This window comes from Urocitellus parryii, chromosome 11 (genome assembly GCF_045843805.1).
Source record: "Urocitellus parryii isolate mUroPar1 chromosome 11, mUroPar1.hap1, whole genome shotgun sequence".
Classification (NCBI taxonomy): Eukaryota; Metazoa; Chordata; class Mammalia; order Rodentia; family Sciuridae; genus Urocitellus; species Urocitellus parryii.
In genome coordinates this window covers 21,917,622-21,936,829 of record NC_135541.1, presented here as the reverse complement: position 1 = coordinate 21,936,829, position 19,208 = coordinate 21,917,622, and the positions used below count along the sequence as shown (strand labels likewise).

The 19,208-nt window shown below is 47.0% G+C and overlaps 1 protein-coding gene across 2 annotated transcripts; it reads left to right on the top strand.

The window, feature by feature from the left end:
- Positions 1–1,771: 1,771 nt before the first annotated feature.
- Smim12 (small integral membrane protein 12) lies at positions 1,772–6,129 on the top strand. Of its 2 annotated transcripts, XM_026393418.2 has the most exons (3): positions 1,775–1,879; positions 5,028–5,121; positions 5,208–6,129. In XM_026393418.2, exon 3 carries the CDS (start codon positions 5,213–5,215, stop codon positions 5,489–5,491), a length of 279 nt encoding a protein of 92 aa, XP_026249203.1. In that variant the 5' UTR covers positions 1,775–1,879; positions 5,028–5,121; positions 5,208–5,212; the 3' UTR covers positions 5,492–6,129. The 2 variants fall into 2 exon arrangements, with proteins under 2 accessions (XP_026249202.1, XP_026249203.1); XM_026393417.2 differs by lacking the exon at positions 5,028–5,121 and having other exon boundaries at positions 1,772–1,879.
- Positions 6,130–19,208: the final 13,079 nt, after the last annotated feature.

Genomic DNA, 19,208 nt, shown 5'->3' with positions numbered 1-19,208 from the left:
TATTTTTTTTAAAAAAAAGGACAGGAGGAATGACTGTGTGTAATATTTAACATATCAGTAATAATTTACTGAGCACTTATTGAGGAGGTGCCAAGTACTATGCCAAGCACTTTATATACCTTAAGGTGATTTAACTCAGCAATCCTAGAGGATAGGTACTATTATTGTCTTTATTTTTTTTAAAGAGAAAGTGAGAGAGAATTTCTTAATATTTATTTTTTAGTTTTCGGCGGACACAACATCTTTGTTTGTATGTAATGCTGAGGATCGAATCTGGGCCGTACGCATGCCTGGCGAATGCGCTACAGCTTGAGCCACATCCCCAGCCCCTATTACTGTCTTTAAAAATGAGGAGTATAAATATAGCTTTCCTGAGATTAGCAGATAGACCGAGCTGGGATAGCCATCTGATTTCCAAGTGTGGGCTCTTGAGCCCCACCTAGTTCTGCCTGAGGACAATGTTTGGACCCAAGACACAGCTCAAGGGCTGGTTCTTCTAGGGCGCCTTCCCTGATCCTTCCTGGTTGTGCTGATGGTCCTCATTTGTCATCATGTTTCTTATACCCTGGAGACATTCTGTAAATTTGTCTGCTTCCCCTTCCGTCAATTCCGGAGGTCAGGGAAGGTCCAGGGTCATTTCTGCATCTCCAGTGCCTACTACGTGTTAATTGGCTGGCTGAATGCCAGTTATTCTAGGCAGTTCTGTTCCCTTCTCCTTTCTTACTTATTCAATGTGCAAGCAAATAAGTTCTGCTAATAACAGTCTCCTAAATAGTTCTTTATACTGTTTCTTTCCATCTTAATTGCCAAACTTAGCTTTGGGCTCTTCCCAGTAATAGAGGAAGTGTCTCTAACCTGATAGTGCAGTATAGGAGGCTTCCTATGAAAGTAATTCATGAACTTGAAAACAAAAACAACCAAACAAAAAGTTACTTTGTTCAACAAAGTAACTGGGTAAGTACTTAAGGTAAATGGAAAAGCATAAGCAAAGTTACAGGCCTGTAAAACAGTTTGATCTGTGTGGGGAAATAGGAAGGTATTATTATGTATTACTAAAGATAAGGAAATATGCCAGGCAGAGATCAGTTTGATGAGGTTGGGAAGGAAGGTCCGTGTGGAACCATTAAGGAGGTTGGACACAGGGACTTTTTTTTCCCTGTATGTGATAAAATAGATATCTGTTCAGTGTACAGTAGAAATACAAAAGAGGGAGTGAATACTTGCACCCGAGGGGTCACAGGTTTTACTCTATTTCCATTTTTTGTACTCACAATAGCTGCTATTTGTTTCCCTGCTTGTGGTGTGCCTAGCACAGTACTTTACGTACATGGTCTTATATAATCCTCACAACATCCCTGAAAAATGGGTGTTATTACTTCTATACAGAAGAAAAGGAAGCTCAAACAGATTAATAATGTTCCCACGGTCACACAGCTGGAAAGCTAGCTCGGATCCGAAGAGGTCTTAAAACACTAGATTATAATCTCCTAAAGAGAGTTACTTTAGGTCAGGGGTCATGTCTTATGTTTCTGTGTACCCGACCTAGGTCTTAGAAGATGCCTAATAAACGTCAGTTGAATGAATGAATGAATGCCTTTCACTTTCTCCACGAGAAAAGCACGGGGCCACGTCACAGTGAAACCTCCCAGACATGAGGGGGCGCTGTACCGATTTCAGCGCAGTAGGGTCGGGCTGCGCACACCCAGCTCCTTCTCTCCCTTGGCTGGAGCTCAGCCAATCCCTGTGCTCGAGAGAACCCGCGGCCAGTGGGCGGGGTCACAGAGCAACGCCCCGCGGGCCGTCGGGAGCCGTGACATCCGTGCTCCCGGCTAGCGGGTGGAGAGCGGTGCCAGGCCGAGGAGTGCGGGCTGGGCCGCAGGTGAGCACGCGGGCCCGGAGATCAGTTACCTTCTCTGGAGCGGCAGCCGGGGCCGCCCGTTCCACGATGACGGCTCCAGGCCGCGACCTCTGAATTAGGGGAAGGGTGATAGCGAGTTTCTGCTCCCGCGCAGGCCCGGCCTAACGGAGCCCTCCCTTCCCGGAGCTTGGTTGCAGAGTCCGGGAGCCCAGCCGGCCTCTGCGGGTTTCTTGGCCTCAGGCACCCGAGTGAGGATAGACGTTGACAGGGCCAAGTGTGTGGTGGGACGGAGGAAAGAGGGTAGCTGTCTGGACCTTGACCTCACTTGCGCTTCTAACCCTGGCTGGGCTCGAGTGGCTTTGAGAGCTCATTCTTCCACCTTCTGAGGCCCCCTCTGTCCTTAGCAGTTTTCCAATTTGGGAGTGCATCTTCGGGTCTCACTGGACCTACGGGGCCCAGGCCCAGGTTTCTTGGCAGCCCGTTGATCTATATTGCATACATTATTCCTCCATTGGAAATAGTCGTGACAGTATTTGAGAGACACTTCTGCCTCTTTCATTTTGATACCCTGGGGTTGACTCCATGGAGTCTCAAGTTTTCGTGTAATCATCAAAGACATCTGCTGTGTTCCTGCCACCTTTTGAGGGTGGGTGGATGACTGCTGTGGTTTTACCCTAGTGAATTGCTTGAGCAGTCTGTCATTCATACAGTGAATTCGCTCAAGCTTCCCCCACCTTGACCAATTTGTGCCAGAGAGGTTGGGAGAGGTGGAGGGATGGATAGGACATAGTGGGACTGGACTATGGATATGGTCCTTGCTCTTTAGGAACTTTAAGGTGTTTTGAGAAATGCAGACAAGTAGGGCAAGCCAGCACAGTGCCCACACAGAGAACATGGTTATAAGTGTTGAATAAATGAATAAATTGACTTATTTGGGAATGACTATAACATAAGCAGGAAGACAGAGACCTTGTATTGAGAGAATTTCAGTTGTAGACTTGTGATTGGTATGTTTTAGAACAGATTGGAAAGCTCAGTGGAGCTGCTGTTTAGAAAAAGTGTTTGCTTAAAAAGAGGGAATTTGCTTAAATGACAGGAAATAAAATGGAGACGTGTTAGGTTTGAGATTCTTCAGGGTGTCTCTTTTAACAATGTCTTAAGAATTTTACAAATTTCTCAGTATATCAATTTGCAAAAAGGGAAGCATTTCTAGGTAATGAAATGCTAAGTTAATGGGGAAAAACTGCAGGAGGCTCTTCCTAAGTCCAAAATTTGGACAGAATCCATACAGGATCTGCAGTGGGTTCTTTCCACCAGAAAAGCACAGGCTTTGAAGTTAGAGAGATCTGGGCTTAAAATCAATGGGTCTATCATTTCTAGTGGTCTTGAGCAAGTTAACAATGCCTCTTAGCCTTTATGGCTTTAGACAAAAATCTGGGCTACCTCACAAAGACATTGTGAGGGCCAGATGATGACTAGTGTATAAGTTGTCCAGTGTAGGGTCTGGTGCTGAGACAAAGGACTAGGAAGGGATTCTTGAAGCTGCTGCAGTTTTCTGCCCCCATGATGGTCCATTATAGTCTTAGGTCCACAGAACACTTGGATTCTGAAAGGGAGAGAATGAAAGAATGGATTATCTTTTCTTTGGTGAGATTTTGATTGTTACTCTAGTCCAGAGATAGGCTGGGGAAATATCCACAGGAGCACAGACAGATTTTTAGTTGGGGCTTTTGGGCAAGTTACTTAACCCTCTTATAAGGCCATCTATCTTAGGGTAGAGATGAGGATAAAAGAGATAGTTTATGTAAAGTGCTTAGCCCAAGTCTAGCTATAACATGTGCTTAATAAGTAGTAGCCATCATTATTATAATTGTGAATGATATTTGATAACTGAAAACCCATTTTGTTCCATTGTCCCAGGTGTGAAACACCTATAAAAACTTAAAATTGAGCAACAAATATACTGCTTCTGGTAACTTTGAAGTAATTATTGTTTTTAGAAGTTTACTCTTTTGAGAAATGAAATAGGTGAATGATTATATCATTTGAAAAAATACATATATGTGTATTTCACATATATGCATAAAGGATTTATGAGCTCTAGAGTATGATTTCCAACCTATTTTATAATCTTGTGTCAATATCATTGAAATGTTTACAGAATTGATAACTTGGGACTTCATTGGTTAGTATCAATAATAATCATTTGTCACTAAATGGCCATTAAAGTGAGCCCATTTGTGTGTGTGTGTGTGTGTGTGTGTGTGTGCGTGCGTGCGTGCGTGTGCGTGCGTGCGTGTACGTACGTGTGTTTGGTACCTGGGATTGAACCCAGCAGTGCTTTAAACACTGAGCCACATCTCCAGCCCCTTTTTATATTTTTTTTAGAGATAGGGTCTCATTAAGTTGCTTAAGGCCTTGCTATGTTGCTGAGGATGACTTTGAACTCCTGATCTTCCTGCCAAGGCTCCTGAGCCATTGGGATTATAGGTGTGCGACACTGTGCCTGGAAATTTGTGTGTTTTTACATTACTCTGGCATTGTCCTGTTTCATTTCAGGAGGCCCTAGTACACTTCCACTCCTTTTATTTTCTGCCATGCCTTGTACAGTGTTTTTTTACAGAGAATTTTCAAGTCCTGGGTCCTGTGATGCCCAGAGTATATAATGGTTTGTGATATTTTTAGGAGCTTACTATGTAAATCTAAGGATATGAGTTTGATTGAAGATAGTATATTTTGAAGAAGGTTTGACCAGCAGATTTGGGAAGTATAGATTAGTCCCAGTGTTAGAAAATCAAGTTCAGAATAGGAATAAAACCTTTATTTATCTCACACCCAGAACAGTTAGGTGATGGATTATGGTTTTGGCTGTTTTGATATGCTCCTTGTACTTTACATGAGGAAGAGGAACTATTTTCTCATTTATTGAGGAGGTGGGAGATGACAGTGGGATTGTATATGGTCATTATCTATTTTGTAGAACAGAGAAAGGCTTTTTTTCCCTTCCTAATATGTTGGCAAACTGGAGGGTTTGCAGGGCTGTGGTCCACAAAAGGCTTGATGCTCAGAGGTCCCCTTGTGGGGAGCACTGCCATGCATAGGTGCATGGTGCATGGGATAAAGATTCTTTCCCTCTTCCCTAATAATTGCATATTTCAAAATTTCCTAGATTATTTCAGGGACCTGACTGTGCATAAAGCATAGTACCCTCTGGCATTACTCTGCAGCAGCTGGCTGCTCAGTAAATGGTGCCAGGAAACTTGGTAAGTGGTGTGCCCTGTGGGTTGTCGATATCTGGTGGGTTATGGGTGTTTGTTTCTCCCTGATTCTACCTTATGCTCTGCTGCAGATGTCATGTGGCCTGTGTTTTGGACCGTGGTGCGTACCTATGCTCCCTATGTCACATTCCCTGTGGCCTTCGTGGTCGGGGCTGTGGGCTACCACCTGGAATGGTTCATCAGGGGAAAGGATCCCCAGCCAATGGAGGAAGAAAAGAGCATCTCAGAGCGCCGGGAGGATCGTAAGCTGGATGAGCTGCTGGGCAAGGACCACACTCAGGTGGTGAGCCTTAAGGACAAGCTGGAGTTTGCTCCCAAAGCTGTCCTGAACAGAAACCGCCCGGAGAAGAACTAATGGAGGACATAGGGCCATATGGTCCACAGGGCTGAGACTGGTTCTGCCATGTCAACCCAGCCCCAGAACATACATCTGATTTGCTTTGCTGCTTATTCTGGCCCCTCCTGCACCCCACAACCACACTGTACTGGCTGTTCCTTTTTGGCCAGGCAGGCACAACAGCAGCTGAGGGGCCAGCAAAGAGGAAGGCTGCATCTGTTGAATCAGGTCCACAACTGCTCAGGCTTCTGGGCTTACGTGGGTGCACTGCACAGAGGACTGTTATGGAATGAACATTGGTTCTCAGACTACCTGGGGAGATGGTTTGGTCTCAGGTGGGAGGGCTGGGATTTGGATGTTGCCTTTAAAGAGGGGTCCACACATGTCAAGTTCTAGTTTGCACTGGGAAAAGTTCAAAAATCTACCTGGCTTCCTCAATTGATTCACCCTCTTTCATGTTCATTCTTTCAGAAATTCTGTTAGCTCAGGAATGGGATTCCCCAGGGAAGGAAAGCATTTTTCTGTTGTCAGAAGCTCAGGCTGCTCACCTTGGGACAGGGAGGAACATGTGCCTGGTGAATTTGCTTGAAAACAATCACTGTCTTCTACTCCTCACTGATGTGTAATGAAAAACCTTGATTAAAGTGGCAACTGAGCACTTGTTGATTGAATCCTATCTTCTAGAGGCATTTAGTATCTCCTTAGGAGTTAGGAAGCTCAGGCATTCAGGTGGGACAATAGTGGTGTTCAAGGACTCCCAGGGGCCTGGAAGCCTTGTTTCAGGTGGTTCACAGCCTTGGTAGTTGCTGTGAATCCCAGAGACCCAGGTTCCCAAGAGCCTTTTTACCATGACAACAAGAGGCTATAGCATCATCTAAAGTCCAAGTACAGAAGGTGGATGTGTGTATGCATGCATGCACATACTACACATGACACCCTTCTCTTGAAAAGTAATATATGCACTTTAGAGAAAATTTGGTAGGGATTAAAAAAGGTCACCCATGCTCTCAGTGCTCTAACTACTGTTAACCTTTTGATATCTTCACTACTCTAGTTTTTAAAGATATAATTTACTTTATTATTTTTTCATGTTTCTCTTGTTTTTAAATTTTTTTTCAGTACTGGGGATTGAACTCAGAGCTTTTCACGAGCTAGGCAAGCACTCTACCACTGAGCTATAACCTTATCCCCCCTTTTTAGCATTGTGACCAGGGTCTTGCTAAATTGCCCAGGCTGACCACAAATTTGGTCACCTTTGTGCTTCCACCTCCTAAATAGCTGGGATTACATGCATGCCTTACCATGCCTGGTTACATATTATTTCTTAAAATCATTTCCATCATATCCTGTGGTTATCATAATTTTTTAAAAAATTTTCTTTTATTTATAGATGGACATAGTATCTATTTTATTTATTTATGTGGTGCTGAGGATTGAACCCAGTGCCCCACAAATGCAAGACAAGAGCTCTACCACTGAGCCACAACCCCAGCCCTTATAAAAAAAAACAAAATGAAACAGAAGTTTTTTTTTTGTAGTTGGACACAATGCCTTTATTTTATTTATTTTTATGTGGTGCTGTGGTGCTGAGGATAGAATCCAGTGCTTCCCACGTGGTAGATGAGCACTCTACTGCTGAGCCACAACCCCAGCCCCTCCTAATTGTTTTTAATAGTTGCATAATTGCCCATCAAGTGGGAGTATGGCAAAAGTTTATTTTAAAGATTCCTTGTTGGTGGACATTTGAATTGTTTGTTCACAAGTTTACATACTGCAATGAAGATCTTTTACAAGGCTTTCCCTGCATTTTTGAGTTAATGGTAGGAAGAGTAAATGGTATTTAGATAAAATAATTAAGTTTTGAGGGTTTCTGTGCATAGTTAACTAAACGTATTTCCAAGAAGACTATAGGAGTTTATGCAGAATGTTACCACTTAAGATGTTGCCAGTGGGATTGTACAGGCTGCAGAGTAGAGGGCTGGAACAGGCATAGGATCATGTTGCCTCATGAAGCCGAGTGGTGAACCACCTAAGTGAGCAAGGGGATTGTAAATAATGAGCACTAGACAAAGAGGGAATCTCTGTCCTTGCCCAGCTTATCAGGTTCTCTCTCCCCAGGACCTGATGGTTTTAACTGGTAGGTGAGGCTGGAATTCCTCAACAGGTAGAGATGCCAGCTGTGGAGAGGAGGAAGCAAATCCAGTGAATGGCTTCCCCTCCATGTTGCTGAGGCCAGGTGGGGATGTTGAACTGAACTGCTGTTGTCTCCCAGGGAAGGAATCCCATGAAGAGCATGGGGGAAGATTGCTAATTCTGTAAAATTAGGGTTCTGAAAGGATCTGCTAAACTCAGCTTCTGTTTACAGACCACCTGTGGCATGCCTCATGACAGACCGGTGCTGCCACCCTGTGGCAGACCTGAGCATTACCAGGCCTGGGATAGCTCCAGGGGGCTAAACAAGGAGCAAACTTGATGCCTACAGGTCAATCAGAGGGCAAGTGAACAGTAGGCTAGTCTGACTGGGAACTGGAAAGTACAGCCCTGCCTAGAGGGGGCAGTAGTGATTCAGCTTTCAATTTGTGCTGCTTGCACAGTGGCAGGAGATTTTCCATTTTTTTCCTCAAAAGATGCTGGAAATTCAATGGAGTTTTAATTTTTTTATTTGTGAAAACTTCTGTTTCATTTTGTTTTTTTTTGAAATGTGACAGTTTGTTTTTAAAAAATTAAGCATGCTAACACACTTGCAGGGTTAATTGGGCTAGGAGCTGCCAATTAGTGATCTTTCAAAATGCCCTTCTCAGAAGGGTCACATGGGTGGCGTTCGCGGGAGTTCGGGCAATAAAGGAGTTCCTGTTTGAACCTACAAGTTCCTCCTGGCAGCTGGGTTATTTTGTGCCCAGCCAGACTGTGGCACTGTATATTACATTTTTTCTGCACCCAGGTATTTTAAAATTTTTTTAGTGCTAGAGATTGAACTCAAGACCTCATGCATGCAAGGAAAGTGCTGTGTCATCGAACTATGTCACCAGACCTCATAATGCAATGTTTAAATGGTACCAAAAAGACTGAGAATGAAAGATACAAATGTTTATTCAGTGAAAAATGAGAGTGGGACAGACATGGTAGGCACAAGATACAACCTTTGTTCTTTTTTTTTTAATATTTATTTTTTAGTTGTAGTTGGACACAACACCTTTATTTCCCTTGTTTATTTTTTTATGTGGTGCTGAGGATCGATCCCAGGGTCTCGCACGTGCGAGGTGAGCGCTCTACCACTGAGCCACAACCCCAGCCCCACAACCTTTGTTCTTTTTTAAGCCTCTGAGATGCCAAGTTGTTTATTGCTATAAAATACTCTGGGAGCTGAGGTTGTAGTTTAGCAGTACATTGGGTGCCTATCGTGTGAAGTGCCTTGGTTTCTATTGCCAGCACCAAAAAAAAAAAAAAAAAAAAAATGCCCTTCTCAGGATGTAGCTTGTAGACTGCTTGCCTGGCATGTGTGAGGCCCTGGGTTCCATCCCCAGTATTGGAACAACAACAACAAAAAGCCCCGCTGCTAATGACATGGCCTAATTCATTTTTTTAGTTGTCTAACAACTTGTAACAAATATCAGGTCACATAATTGGTTTCCATTGAACACTTTTGGGTCTCCTGCACATGCACAGTTTAATATCAACCTAAGCAAAACATTTGAGGAAGGAAAGCCACATAAATGATAGAAAAAGATTTTCCCAGAGACATTTTTAGATTTTCAGATATTTTAAAACAACCCTGTCTCTGCTGGTATGCCTCCTACCAGTGCCTCTCTAAGGAAGCCCTATCTTTGGAAATGCAAGTTGTTCCCTTCTTCAGGCTCACTTTGATTGTGCCCCCTTTTAAATAATTTCATTTCCTAGGGCAAATCCTGGCGGAATTTCTGCCTCCAGCAAGTCTATTAATATTCTCAGCTAGATCTTTCCCACGGACTGGCTGAGATCTACTGCCGTAGTGGCTGTGCATGTTCTCCTGCTTCTGTGCAGGTGACATCAAGTAGCAGGGCTAATGTAGATGTGGGTAAAGACAGGTCATGGTTGCTGGGGTGAATCAGGGCATGGACTGGTTTTCTTCCATGTTTGCTGATTCACCTTGAAAGCATGTGACCCTCTGGTCCCACAGTCACAGTTCATTGAAACACATTATTAAGTGGCTGAGCTTGGAGCTCTTTGCTTGTCCTCTACTCCCCTAGGTTCTTTTATTTTTATTTATTATTTTTTTTAAATAGCCCCGTGATGGTGGTGGCTTTGGAGCAGGGTTATCCTGTTTGAACACGGCAGGAATCACTTCTCTGCCCTCAGCGGCTCAGTGTCTGGTGCTTTTCCACTCTCGTCCCTTTCCTGTGCCTGTTGCTGTGTTAGCATGTCAGCTGGGTAGCTGCCAGGACAAACCTTCCAGAGAGCCCTTTGACTCTTGTCGGCTTCCCAGGGCCCTGGGCTGGTGGGACTGTTGGCCAAATGAAACAGCATGGAATTAGTCCCACTGAAGTCTGGGTTGGGGGCAGTTAGCTGGGATGAAGAGGCTCTGCCTTGCCTCGCTTGTCCTCATCCATGTTGGCATGGGTCTCTACGTATTTGTGGAGTGCTGAGCCAGGGCAGTGTGGTAGAATGAGAGTAAAATGGGTTTTGGAGGTTGGCAGACTTGAGTTATGAACAATGCTTCAACAACTAGACCTTGGTCAAGTCACCGAAGCCTTTCTGAAGCTCAGTATCCTCATTTGAAAAACATATATAAGACTTTTTGGAGGTGGTTTGAGGGGGGATAAGGTAGTGTATGTGAAGTTTTAGCACAGCCCATGGCAACTAGTAGGTACTCAGTGAGTGTTAGCTGCTTTAATTTTTATTACAGGGAATGCCTATATTTCCTGCAGTTGTTGCATGTACCATTGTGATCCTGGTGAGAGGGAGAAGACAGCGATTTCAGCTGGTGACCCCAAGGACCCTCATAGGCCTGGTGGTTGAGGGCTTCTTAGGAATAGTTTATGGAAAGGACTGGCTTTCCTAAGAACCAAGCTGACCTGGGGGACTGCAGCTTTTAGACCTGGTTACTGAGTAGTACTCCACAGTGTGGTCTGCAAAGGCAAGAGGTGAGAAGTGGGGAGTAAGTCACCCAGAGGTGTTCTGACCCAAGAGGTCATGGATCAGGAGAATGGGAAGACAGAGCCTTGGACTTGAAGGCAAGAGAACTGGGAGGCTTGGGGATGCTGTCCTTTCTCCTGGCCTTTGGTTTCCTAGCCTGCAAAATGGGGTGCTAAAATGTTCCCTGCTGGTAGCACAGGAAGAGAAGCCGATTTGAGTATTTTGAAGACATGCAAGGGCTGGATGTGCTGACCCAGTAAAACTTCTCTTTTATCTAAGTGGGATGGCAGCCAATCTGAACAATAAAGTATAAATACAAGCTCTTTTATTCCTTTGCTGTACATGGTCTCTTTTAAAAGGATTTGTTAAATAGAAGTCTTTGGAGGATTCAGTGTGAAGAGCAAAGAATAATTATTAATTGGTGTATCTGTTTTCATCCTCTTCCAGCAGTACCTCTCATGTGCTTAAAAATTGTTTTTTTGTGCTGGGGACTGAACCCAGGCTTCATGCATGCTAGGCAAGTGCTCTACATTGAGCCACACCCTCAGCCTGGTGTATTCTTTTTTAATTAAATTTGTTAACATTATCTGTTAAGCCGCTTTTACATAAAACCATGGCTTTAAACAATGGCAAACGGGCCTTCTAAATTATAGAGATTTTAAAACAATGTTTAGCATCCTGGCAAGGGCATGGACACTTTGGAAGAGTCCAGGGTATTTGCCTTATGCCCTCTCTCACTGCCCCAAATGCTTCACATCCACCTCCATCTCCACTATCCATTGTTTTTCTTTTTTTGGTACTGGGGATTTAACCCAGAAGGGTTTTACTGTTAAGCTACATCCCTAGCATATAATTTTAATTTTTTATTTTAAGACAGGGTCTCACTAAGTCGCTGAGGCTGGCCTTGAACTTATGATCCTCCTGCCTCAGCCTCCTAAGTTGCTGGGATTACAGGTGTGCCCTGGCTCCATTGTTCTATTTCCTTTTGAGCCTGCACTGCCAAGTGCAACTGGAGCAATTTGTGTAGCTCACTCCAGGCACTCTCCATTTGTGGGTTCTGGATGCAACACAATCTGGAATGCTTCAAGGTGATCATTTTTTAAAAAAAATGTTTTTAGTTGTCAGTGGATCTTTATTTTTTTTTAAATTTATATGTGGTGCTGAGAATCAAACCCAGCGCCTCACACATGCTAGTCAAGCGCTCTACAACTGAGCCACAACCCCAACCCGAAGTAATCCTTTTTAAACAGGCTCCCTGAGTCCCCAACTCTACAGCTCTCTTAGCTGTGCTGCTTGCTCCTGCCCCTGCCACTGCAGTGCTGAGTCCGTCTTGGCTAAAAGCCTCTGTGATAGTAAATCTGGTCTCTTCGTTCCTTGGTCATGTTTGAGCTCTGCAGTTTGCGGCACTCTCTCCATGGACTTCTCCCTGACGTCACCACCATCTCTGTGTCTGTCCGCTTCTCTCCCCTGTTCTAAACATGATCAACTCCCAGCTTCATTTTTGCCTCTGCTTCCTTGTTGGGCAATCCTAGCCTCTTTGTGGCTTTAGCCACTTCCTGTCTCTGCCTTGATGACTCGCACATACATTTCTAGTTCTGAATTCTCCCCTAAGCTTCAAAGCAGTGCCCTGTACATAACCTGGAACAGATACTATGCATCTCTGCTTTGTTTTACTGTACAGTATGATAGTTAAGTGTGAAACCCAACTCTGTGATCTACTCATGTGACTTAAACTGTAGTGCGTCATCTGTAAAGCAGGGCTAATTCTGCTTACCTCTCAGAGGTACTGAAGACTGAGATAATGTTTATAAAACACCTGGCACAGGCTCTGGCACAGAGCATCTCTTCTGTTGCTCACATCATTTTGATACTTCCTCCTCCCACTGTCCCCTTCATGGATTCCAGTGCCACCCTGTGGTGACCCACTCCTACATCTGGAATCCATCTCACTCCCCTGCTTTAGGCCCTCATCTTCTCTTGCCTAAATTCTTGGTCTTTTCCTGAACATTCCTTTTCTACCAGCATTTTCTTTCTAAAACAGTGGTTTGAGGTTATTCCATGAAGACCTCTGGCTCCTCTTGCCTACCTTGGCAAGAACCCTGGTGCCAGGTAAGATCTTTCACCATCTTGCCCCAAACCACCTCTTCAGCTTTCTCTCTCTCACTACCTGAGGGCAGAACCTGTTTTTTGCAATTTCCTCATTATGTAGTGCTCCTTCAAACCTTGGTGCCTCCTGTCTGTGCATGGGCCTCCTTGGTTCTTGCCTCCTCAGCTACCTGGCGAACCCTAGTTATACTACAAGATTTACCATGTGGGTCCACACCTGACTTCCCCAAGCAGCGACTACCTTTCCCTCTCTGCTTCTCTAGCCCTGTGTTCATTCTACTGTGGCATTTGTTCCCAGGGACCATGACTACTGTGTATATGTTTCCTTAGACTGTGAGTTACTTGAGGGTAGGGACCAAGTCTTACCACTGTCCCTTGCAGGTGTCATACATTGTCATTGTCAAAAAATGTGAAAGAGGCCCTTGAGAGTGATTCTGGGAGGGAACAGGTAGTGGGGTGGGGGTGGAGAGCTCTCTGAAGGGTAAGGCAGCAGGGTACCAGGTTTGTGCTTTGAGGGGCCCGCTAGCCTGGAGCTAATGGCAGCTGTGTTTCGCTGCCCCTTTGCCTTCCCTAAGAGAAAACATTGGCTTAATTTTCCCAGGGGAAGTGGGCCTTGGGCAGAGGGCTGCCTTTCTCCACTGGGTAGGACCTGGACCAGCACAGCCATGATGAATTTGACCCTGATGACTCTGTAGTGGGGAACAATGTCCTCAGGAAAGCATTCAGGAAACCCTTCGTGTAGCAGTGATCAAAGCCCTACAGTAGCTCGGCGGGGTGGATGGGAAAACTCCAAGGAATCCAGCAAGGCCCTTGGGTCTGAGCCCAGGGAACTGCTTAATGCACTCAGCAGGTGGAGCGCTCGCCAGGCCTCAGACCCCTGGGCAGCCCTTGGGAGAAGGAAATCGTGGGTGCAGGCAGGAGCACCTGCCTGGGAAGCCCTAGCTGCTGGAGTACCTCATTTTCCCCTAGTGTCTTCCTCCACCTGAGGGACTGAGAGCTTGGGGTGGGCTGGCAGGTGAGGCTGAGAAGCCTCATGAACAGGTAGGGCAGGCTCTGGTTTCCATTTCATCAAGAAGCTGATGGAAAGGGGTTGGGAATAGTGTAGCTCCGTAGTAGAATGTACACTTTACATGCAGGAGACCTTCCATTCCAATCCCCAGCACCAAAATAAATAAATAAATACATTTAAGAGAGGGGATGACAGGTTTCTGCTCCTCCCTTCAGAGGTTCTAACTCAGTAAACCCAGGGCTGGGCTCTGGGATCTGCATTTTGGCTGGGCTGTGACTCAGTGGTGAAGCTTGTACTCGGCACGCACAAGCCTGATCTCCACCTCCAGCCCCCAAACAAAACAGAATCACACTAACGCAAGACTTCTTGTATTTATGTGAAATGATCTTTTCACTGCCCTCATCCTGGAGGAACGCAAGTAGACGAGAGAGCTCTGGTTGTCCTTATACCAACAGCAGGGACCTGGGACCTGGAGCAGGAAATGGCTCACCCCAGATAACGTAGGGTTCTTGGCAGAGCTGGCCATGCCGTCCCATGCCCTCTCCACTTCCCAGCTGCTGTTGTCATCTCACCAAACCAAGGTCAGCTTGTGGCCTGCAGAGTGGCTGACGTGATGACTGGGAAACACCCTTGAGTGCCTGCTGGCCATCAGGCGCCACCACAGCCCTGTGGCCAGCGGCTCCCCTGACTGAACTCTGGAGCAGCCTGCAGCCTGCTCTTCCTGCCCCTTCTGGTTTCATTTCCCAGAGTGCAGACCCAAGACCAACTCTAGGGGTAGCTCTGGCCCTTTGATGCTCTCCAAGCTGTTTTTCTCACGTGCAGGAGGGTAGAAGGTCACGGTCTTTCCCACAGACGGAGTCCTGTGTGTTTATCATTTGTTCAATTGGTGACAAGGGGGATTGTTCAGCTGCTGTTGTCCCTAAAGCCCTGTCCCTAGCTGCCTCTCTTCTCACTCACATTCTATGCTGGGGTCTCTATAGGCTCAAATCCATGCCTTCCCCCTACCCCCTCCAAGAAACTGCTCTGGAGTCAGATTTGTGTCCATACCCTGGCACTGCCACTTACTGCTCTGTGCTTTTGGCAAGCCACTTCACTTCTCAGTGTCTCAATCTCACTTGCCAAATGGGGCTAGTGCACTTCTTCTCTTCCAGGGTTTTTTCAGGTCTAAAACACACCAAGGCCCTTGGAACAGGGTGTCCCATTCAGTTAGCACTTAGGGAAAGCTGGTTACCGTGATGAGAATTTCCCTCATTCCATGCATTTAGCCTCACTTCAGGGCCCAGGTCTCTGGGTTCTCAGAGGGGGTGCCTGAGCATAGAGGGGAAGCAGGCCCGCAGTGATGCTGTGGCAGAGGGCTAGGGAATGGGGGGAAAGCCATGCTCCTCACTGCTGAAATCCTAGACCCTGCCATTTGCTGCTTCTCTGCCCATTTCACTGCCACCATAGTCCTGTTCTGCACAACCTTGGTACCTTGCAGTGTCCACCAGCTCTAGCTGGGTCCTCAACACCCACACGGTCCTGACTTGGTTGGCTCACTGATTGGCCTGGTAGAAGCTGGGTAGTGAAGAATGGGCTGAGCTGAAAGGGCCCTGCCTGGGTTATCGGGCTCCTGGAGTGCTATCCCAGTGTGAGGATAGCACACAGCTGGGTGTGCATGAGGAGGAAGTCTCCCCAGACCCTTCTTCATCTCCCAGACAAGTCAGGGAGGAGGCCTTTGTTTGCTAGTGCTGCCATAACAAAACACTTCTGAATGAGTGGCTTAGACAGCAAAAAGTTTATTTTCTCACAGTTCTGGAGGCTGAAGTCCAAGGTCAAGTTGCCAGCAGGGTTGGCTTCTATTTTTGTTTTTGGTACTAAGGATTGAATGTGGGGATGCTTAGCTACTTACAGAGCCACAACCCCTCTTTTATTTTGTATTTTGAGACAAGGTCTTGCTAAGTTGTTTAGGGCCTCACTGAGTTGCTGAGGCTGCCTTTGAACTCATGTTCCTCCTGCCTCAGCCTCCTGAGCCACTGTAATTACAGGTGTGTGCTACCATGCCTCACTGGGTTGGTTTTATTTGAGGCTTCCTGCCTGGCATTTTGCTGTTGTTGTTGTTGTGCAGGCTGGTTTTGAACTCCTGGGTTGAAGTGATCCTCCCACCTCAGCCTCCAGAGTAGCTGGGACTATGAGTATGCCACCACACCCTGTCTGCTGTCTTTGACTTTGCAACCTCCTGCCCTCTTCACATGGTCTTCTCTCTGTGCATGAGCACCCCTGAGCCTTTGTCTCTGCGTCCAAATTTCTCCTTATGGACACCAGGCAGATTAGATTAGGGTCCACCCTATGGCTCCATTTAAACCCAGTGAGAGTTAACAAAGGATACCTTCGAGTATAGCCACCTTCTGAGGAGGTGGGGTTTAGGTCTTCACCATCTGAGTCCCTGACAAGAGGATAGATGACAGCAGCATGGAAGGGGCTTCCCCTGGGGAAACCTGCAGAGTGGGGACAGCAGCCATGAGGTAAGGTATGGGCCTACTGAGGGCAGGCCTGCTGGTCCCTGGCTGCTTGCTTGGCCTTTAGGTGAGGCTAATACTGGGTCCTCCTCCTCTTCTCCCCAAGAGGTCAGGTGGGAACTAAATGCTTGAGGCTGGAAGGCTGTGTGAACTGGTGATCCCTGTGGACTCTGGGGCGAAGGAACAGTCAGGGGCCAGGCACGATCCTGTCCGTCCCCTGCCTTATCAACCTGGACATCCTTCTGCCTCCAGGCTGTGGCCCAGGATCTCCCAGTGTGGCACACTGACTTTGAAGGGGTAAGGCTGCCACCTTTGTTTTAGCTGAGCTCTTCAGCATTCTGTGTCCCCTGCTGGGCAGGGAGTGGTGGAAACAGCATGGAGAATCCAAACATCTCTTCTATTATTTTTTCCAGAAGACTTCACCTGCCTGATGGGGTTGATTCAGGCTGACACTGTAGTAAAGGTTTCCCCTGAGCTCATGAGTTTCCTGGTAAGAGTGAGGGCAGGTGGGGAAGCCGCTCAGCAGTGTGGTGGGAGTCAGAATTGGCCATTATTCATGCAGCCCCACAAGGCAGGCTGGGGGTCATTTCAGGGGCCTCTGATGGGGCACTACCCTCCCCAGTTCTCTGTGTCTCCCACTGGGTCAGTAGTCCTAGGCCTCATGAGGTTTCTTATCAACCAGGACTAATGAGAGGCAGGAGGGAACTGCCCAGCGAGTCCCACGAATCCCAAGCTTGCAGAGGTTCCTGGCATCTTGGAAAAGGGTCAGAGGGCGGCTACCCGAATTCTGTGGACCTTGTCATCTTGGGAAGCTAAGGCAGAAAAGTCCTGGGAAAAAAGAAAAGGGAAACTGTGCTCACTGAACTGCAGGTTGAGCACCAGGCTGGACGCTCATGGGATTCCATTCAATCCTCTTGAGAGCTTTGCACAGCAGGGATTGTTTTTGCTATTTTTACAGAGGAGGAAACTGAGACTCAGGCTATTTAACTGCCCCAATCACACATTGGACAAGAGTTGGTCTTGTGGGAAGGAGAGCCTAGGTCTGCTGTCTTTGGATCTCTTTTCTGCTCCCAGTGAAGCTAGGTGTCCTTCCTGACTTCTCTGTGCCCTTTGCCTTTCTTCTCCTTGGACGGTGGAGGGTGGGAAAGTAGGAGAGGGCCTACTCCCCGCCTCCTTCCTTCCAGTTTAGAGACCTCTTTGTTCCCCCATTCCTGTGCACTCCACACTCCTGGCTGGCTGAGCCATAGCTTTCAGGTCTCCAGTGGCTAGGAGGAATTGAATGGGTTGTCACCTCTGACCTGTCCCCTCCTCTTACACTGACCCTCCCAACACAGACAGCCACAATGGCCTGAGTACTGCTCAGTTGAGTGGAGAACAATCTCCCTAGAGAAGGGCTCCTGGCAGATCTGGGAGCAGCCACCTGCCCCTCTCCAGGGGTGTTTCTTCAGTGCCAGGAAGGTGGGGGAGGACAAAGATTTGGTGGGTGTGTTGGGGATGGGGTTCTTAAGAGCAGATGTAAGAGGAGGGGACATATGGTACTTTCTTCACACCCTTTATCTAAACCTGACTCTCAGTGTCAAGCAGGGCTGTGTGTAGTTTGGGCTACTTCTTATTAGTGGATTATGTGGTTGTCTCTCTCATTAGCTGGGTGTCCCCGGGCCACTTAACTTCTCTGTGTCTTCATCTTTAATATGGTGATTTTCTACCTACTTCAGGTAACCGAGAGGCAAGTTCTCAGCAGAGTGCCCAGCTCCATAGAAGACATCAGCTCAGCTTTCCTGACAGTTGGTGGGTGTTCTGGGTCTTGGTGATCAGTTTCTGCTGGGAGGCCAGGTGCAGGGGAGGCTCAACCTGGGTAAACCTTTTCCCAAGCCCTGCAGGGGCCTCCTGCTTCCTGCTCCCTTGCTTCACTTTGCTTTTTGCAATGTGGAGGAAGCTGAAGGAACTGTGATTATCCACTCTGGGAAGATAAAGCTGGGGGTGACTCAATACGTTTTTGTAAGCCGCATGAAGGTTATCGTTCAGAGCAGAGTGACCAGTGGACACCAGGAAACATGATCAGTGTGCAGCAGAGAGGGATGGAGTAGACATGAGAAAGTCTTTCCCAGCAGTGGAGGCCTGAGGTCCTGGAAAGGCAGGGGGTAGGCGGGTGAGATCTAGGAAGCCTGTGAAATCTTTAAAAATAGGTCGTTTTGTTCTGGCTGGGCTTGGGTGGAGTTTATCCAAGAGGTGGTCAGAGCCACTGGTCAGAAGCCAGCAAGGAATTCACCCTCGAATCAGAACTCAGCTGAGATTGGTGGCATCCTTAGGGGACAGTGTTGAATATTGGAGATGAGCCTGGACCAAGGGAAAGACAGGGAAACCCTGCCTCAGCCCCTACCCCCAGCTTTGCCTGGCTGTATTTTCGGAGACAGCACAGGAAGTGGGCCTTCACAATGTCAGGATACAGGAAGCTATCGGACTATTGAAGGCCACTTCCCGTGAGCTGGTCATTCACATACATTTGTCACTGGCTATCAGGCCTTTTGGGCCCTGCCATTGTCTGGAGGGGTTGCAAAAGGCTGGGGGCCCCAGCAGAGGCTCTTGGAAACAGAATGTGCTATTGTGCTGAACTGGCAGCACCCTGCGGGGTGGGGAGGAAAGTAGTGGGTAAGAAAGGGGACGCCTGCCTCTCATTGTCACTGATTGCACAATGGGGCTGGGGGCTGGGGTCCTCTCCTACTCGTGGGAACTTCTAGAAGCAGGGGTGACTGCACAGGAGGCTGACTTCAGGCATAGCCCCAGATAGATCTGGAAAGTATTCTAGTACCTTATTAGCACTGGTGGGTTTTATCAGCCTTGGTGGGTTTTCTAGATCTCTGCCAGGAGCCAGTGTGTTTTAGAATGGGCTTGAAGTCAGGCCTAGATTTTGAAGTACTTCTCTAACACTATCAACTGGGTGACTTTCCGCAAGTTGCCTCCCCATTCTGAGCTTCAATTCTGCTCTATGAAGTGAGGATAGTTCTGGCTAGCT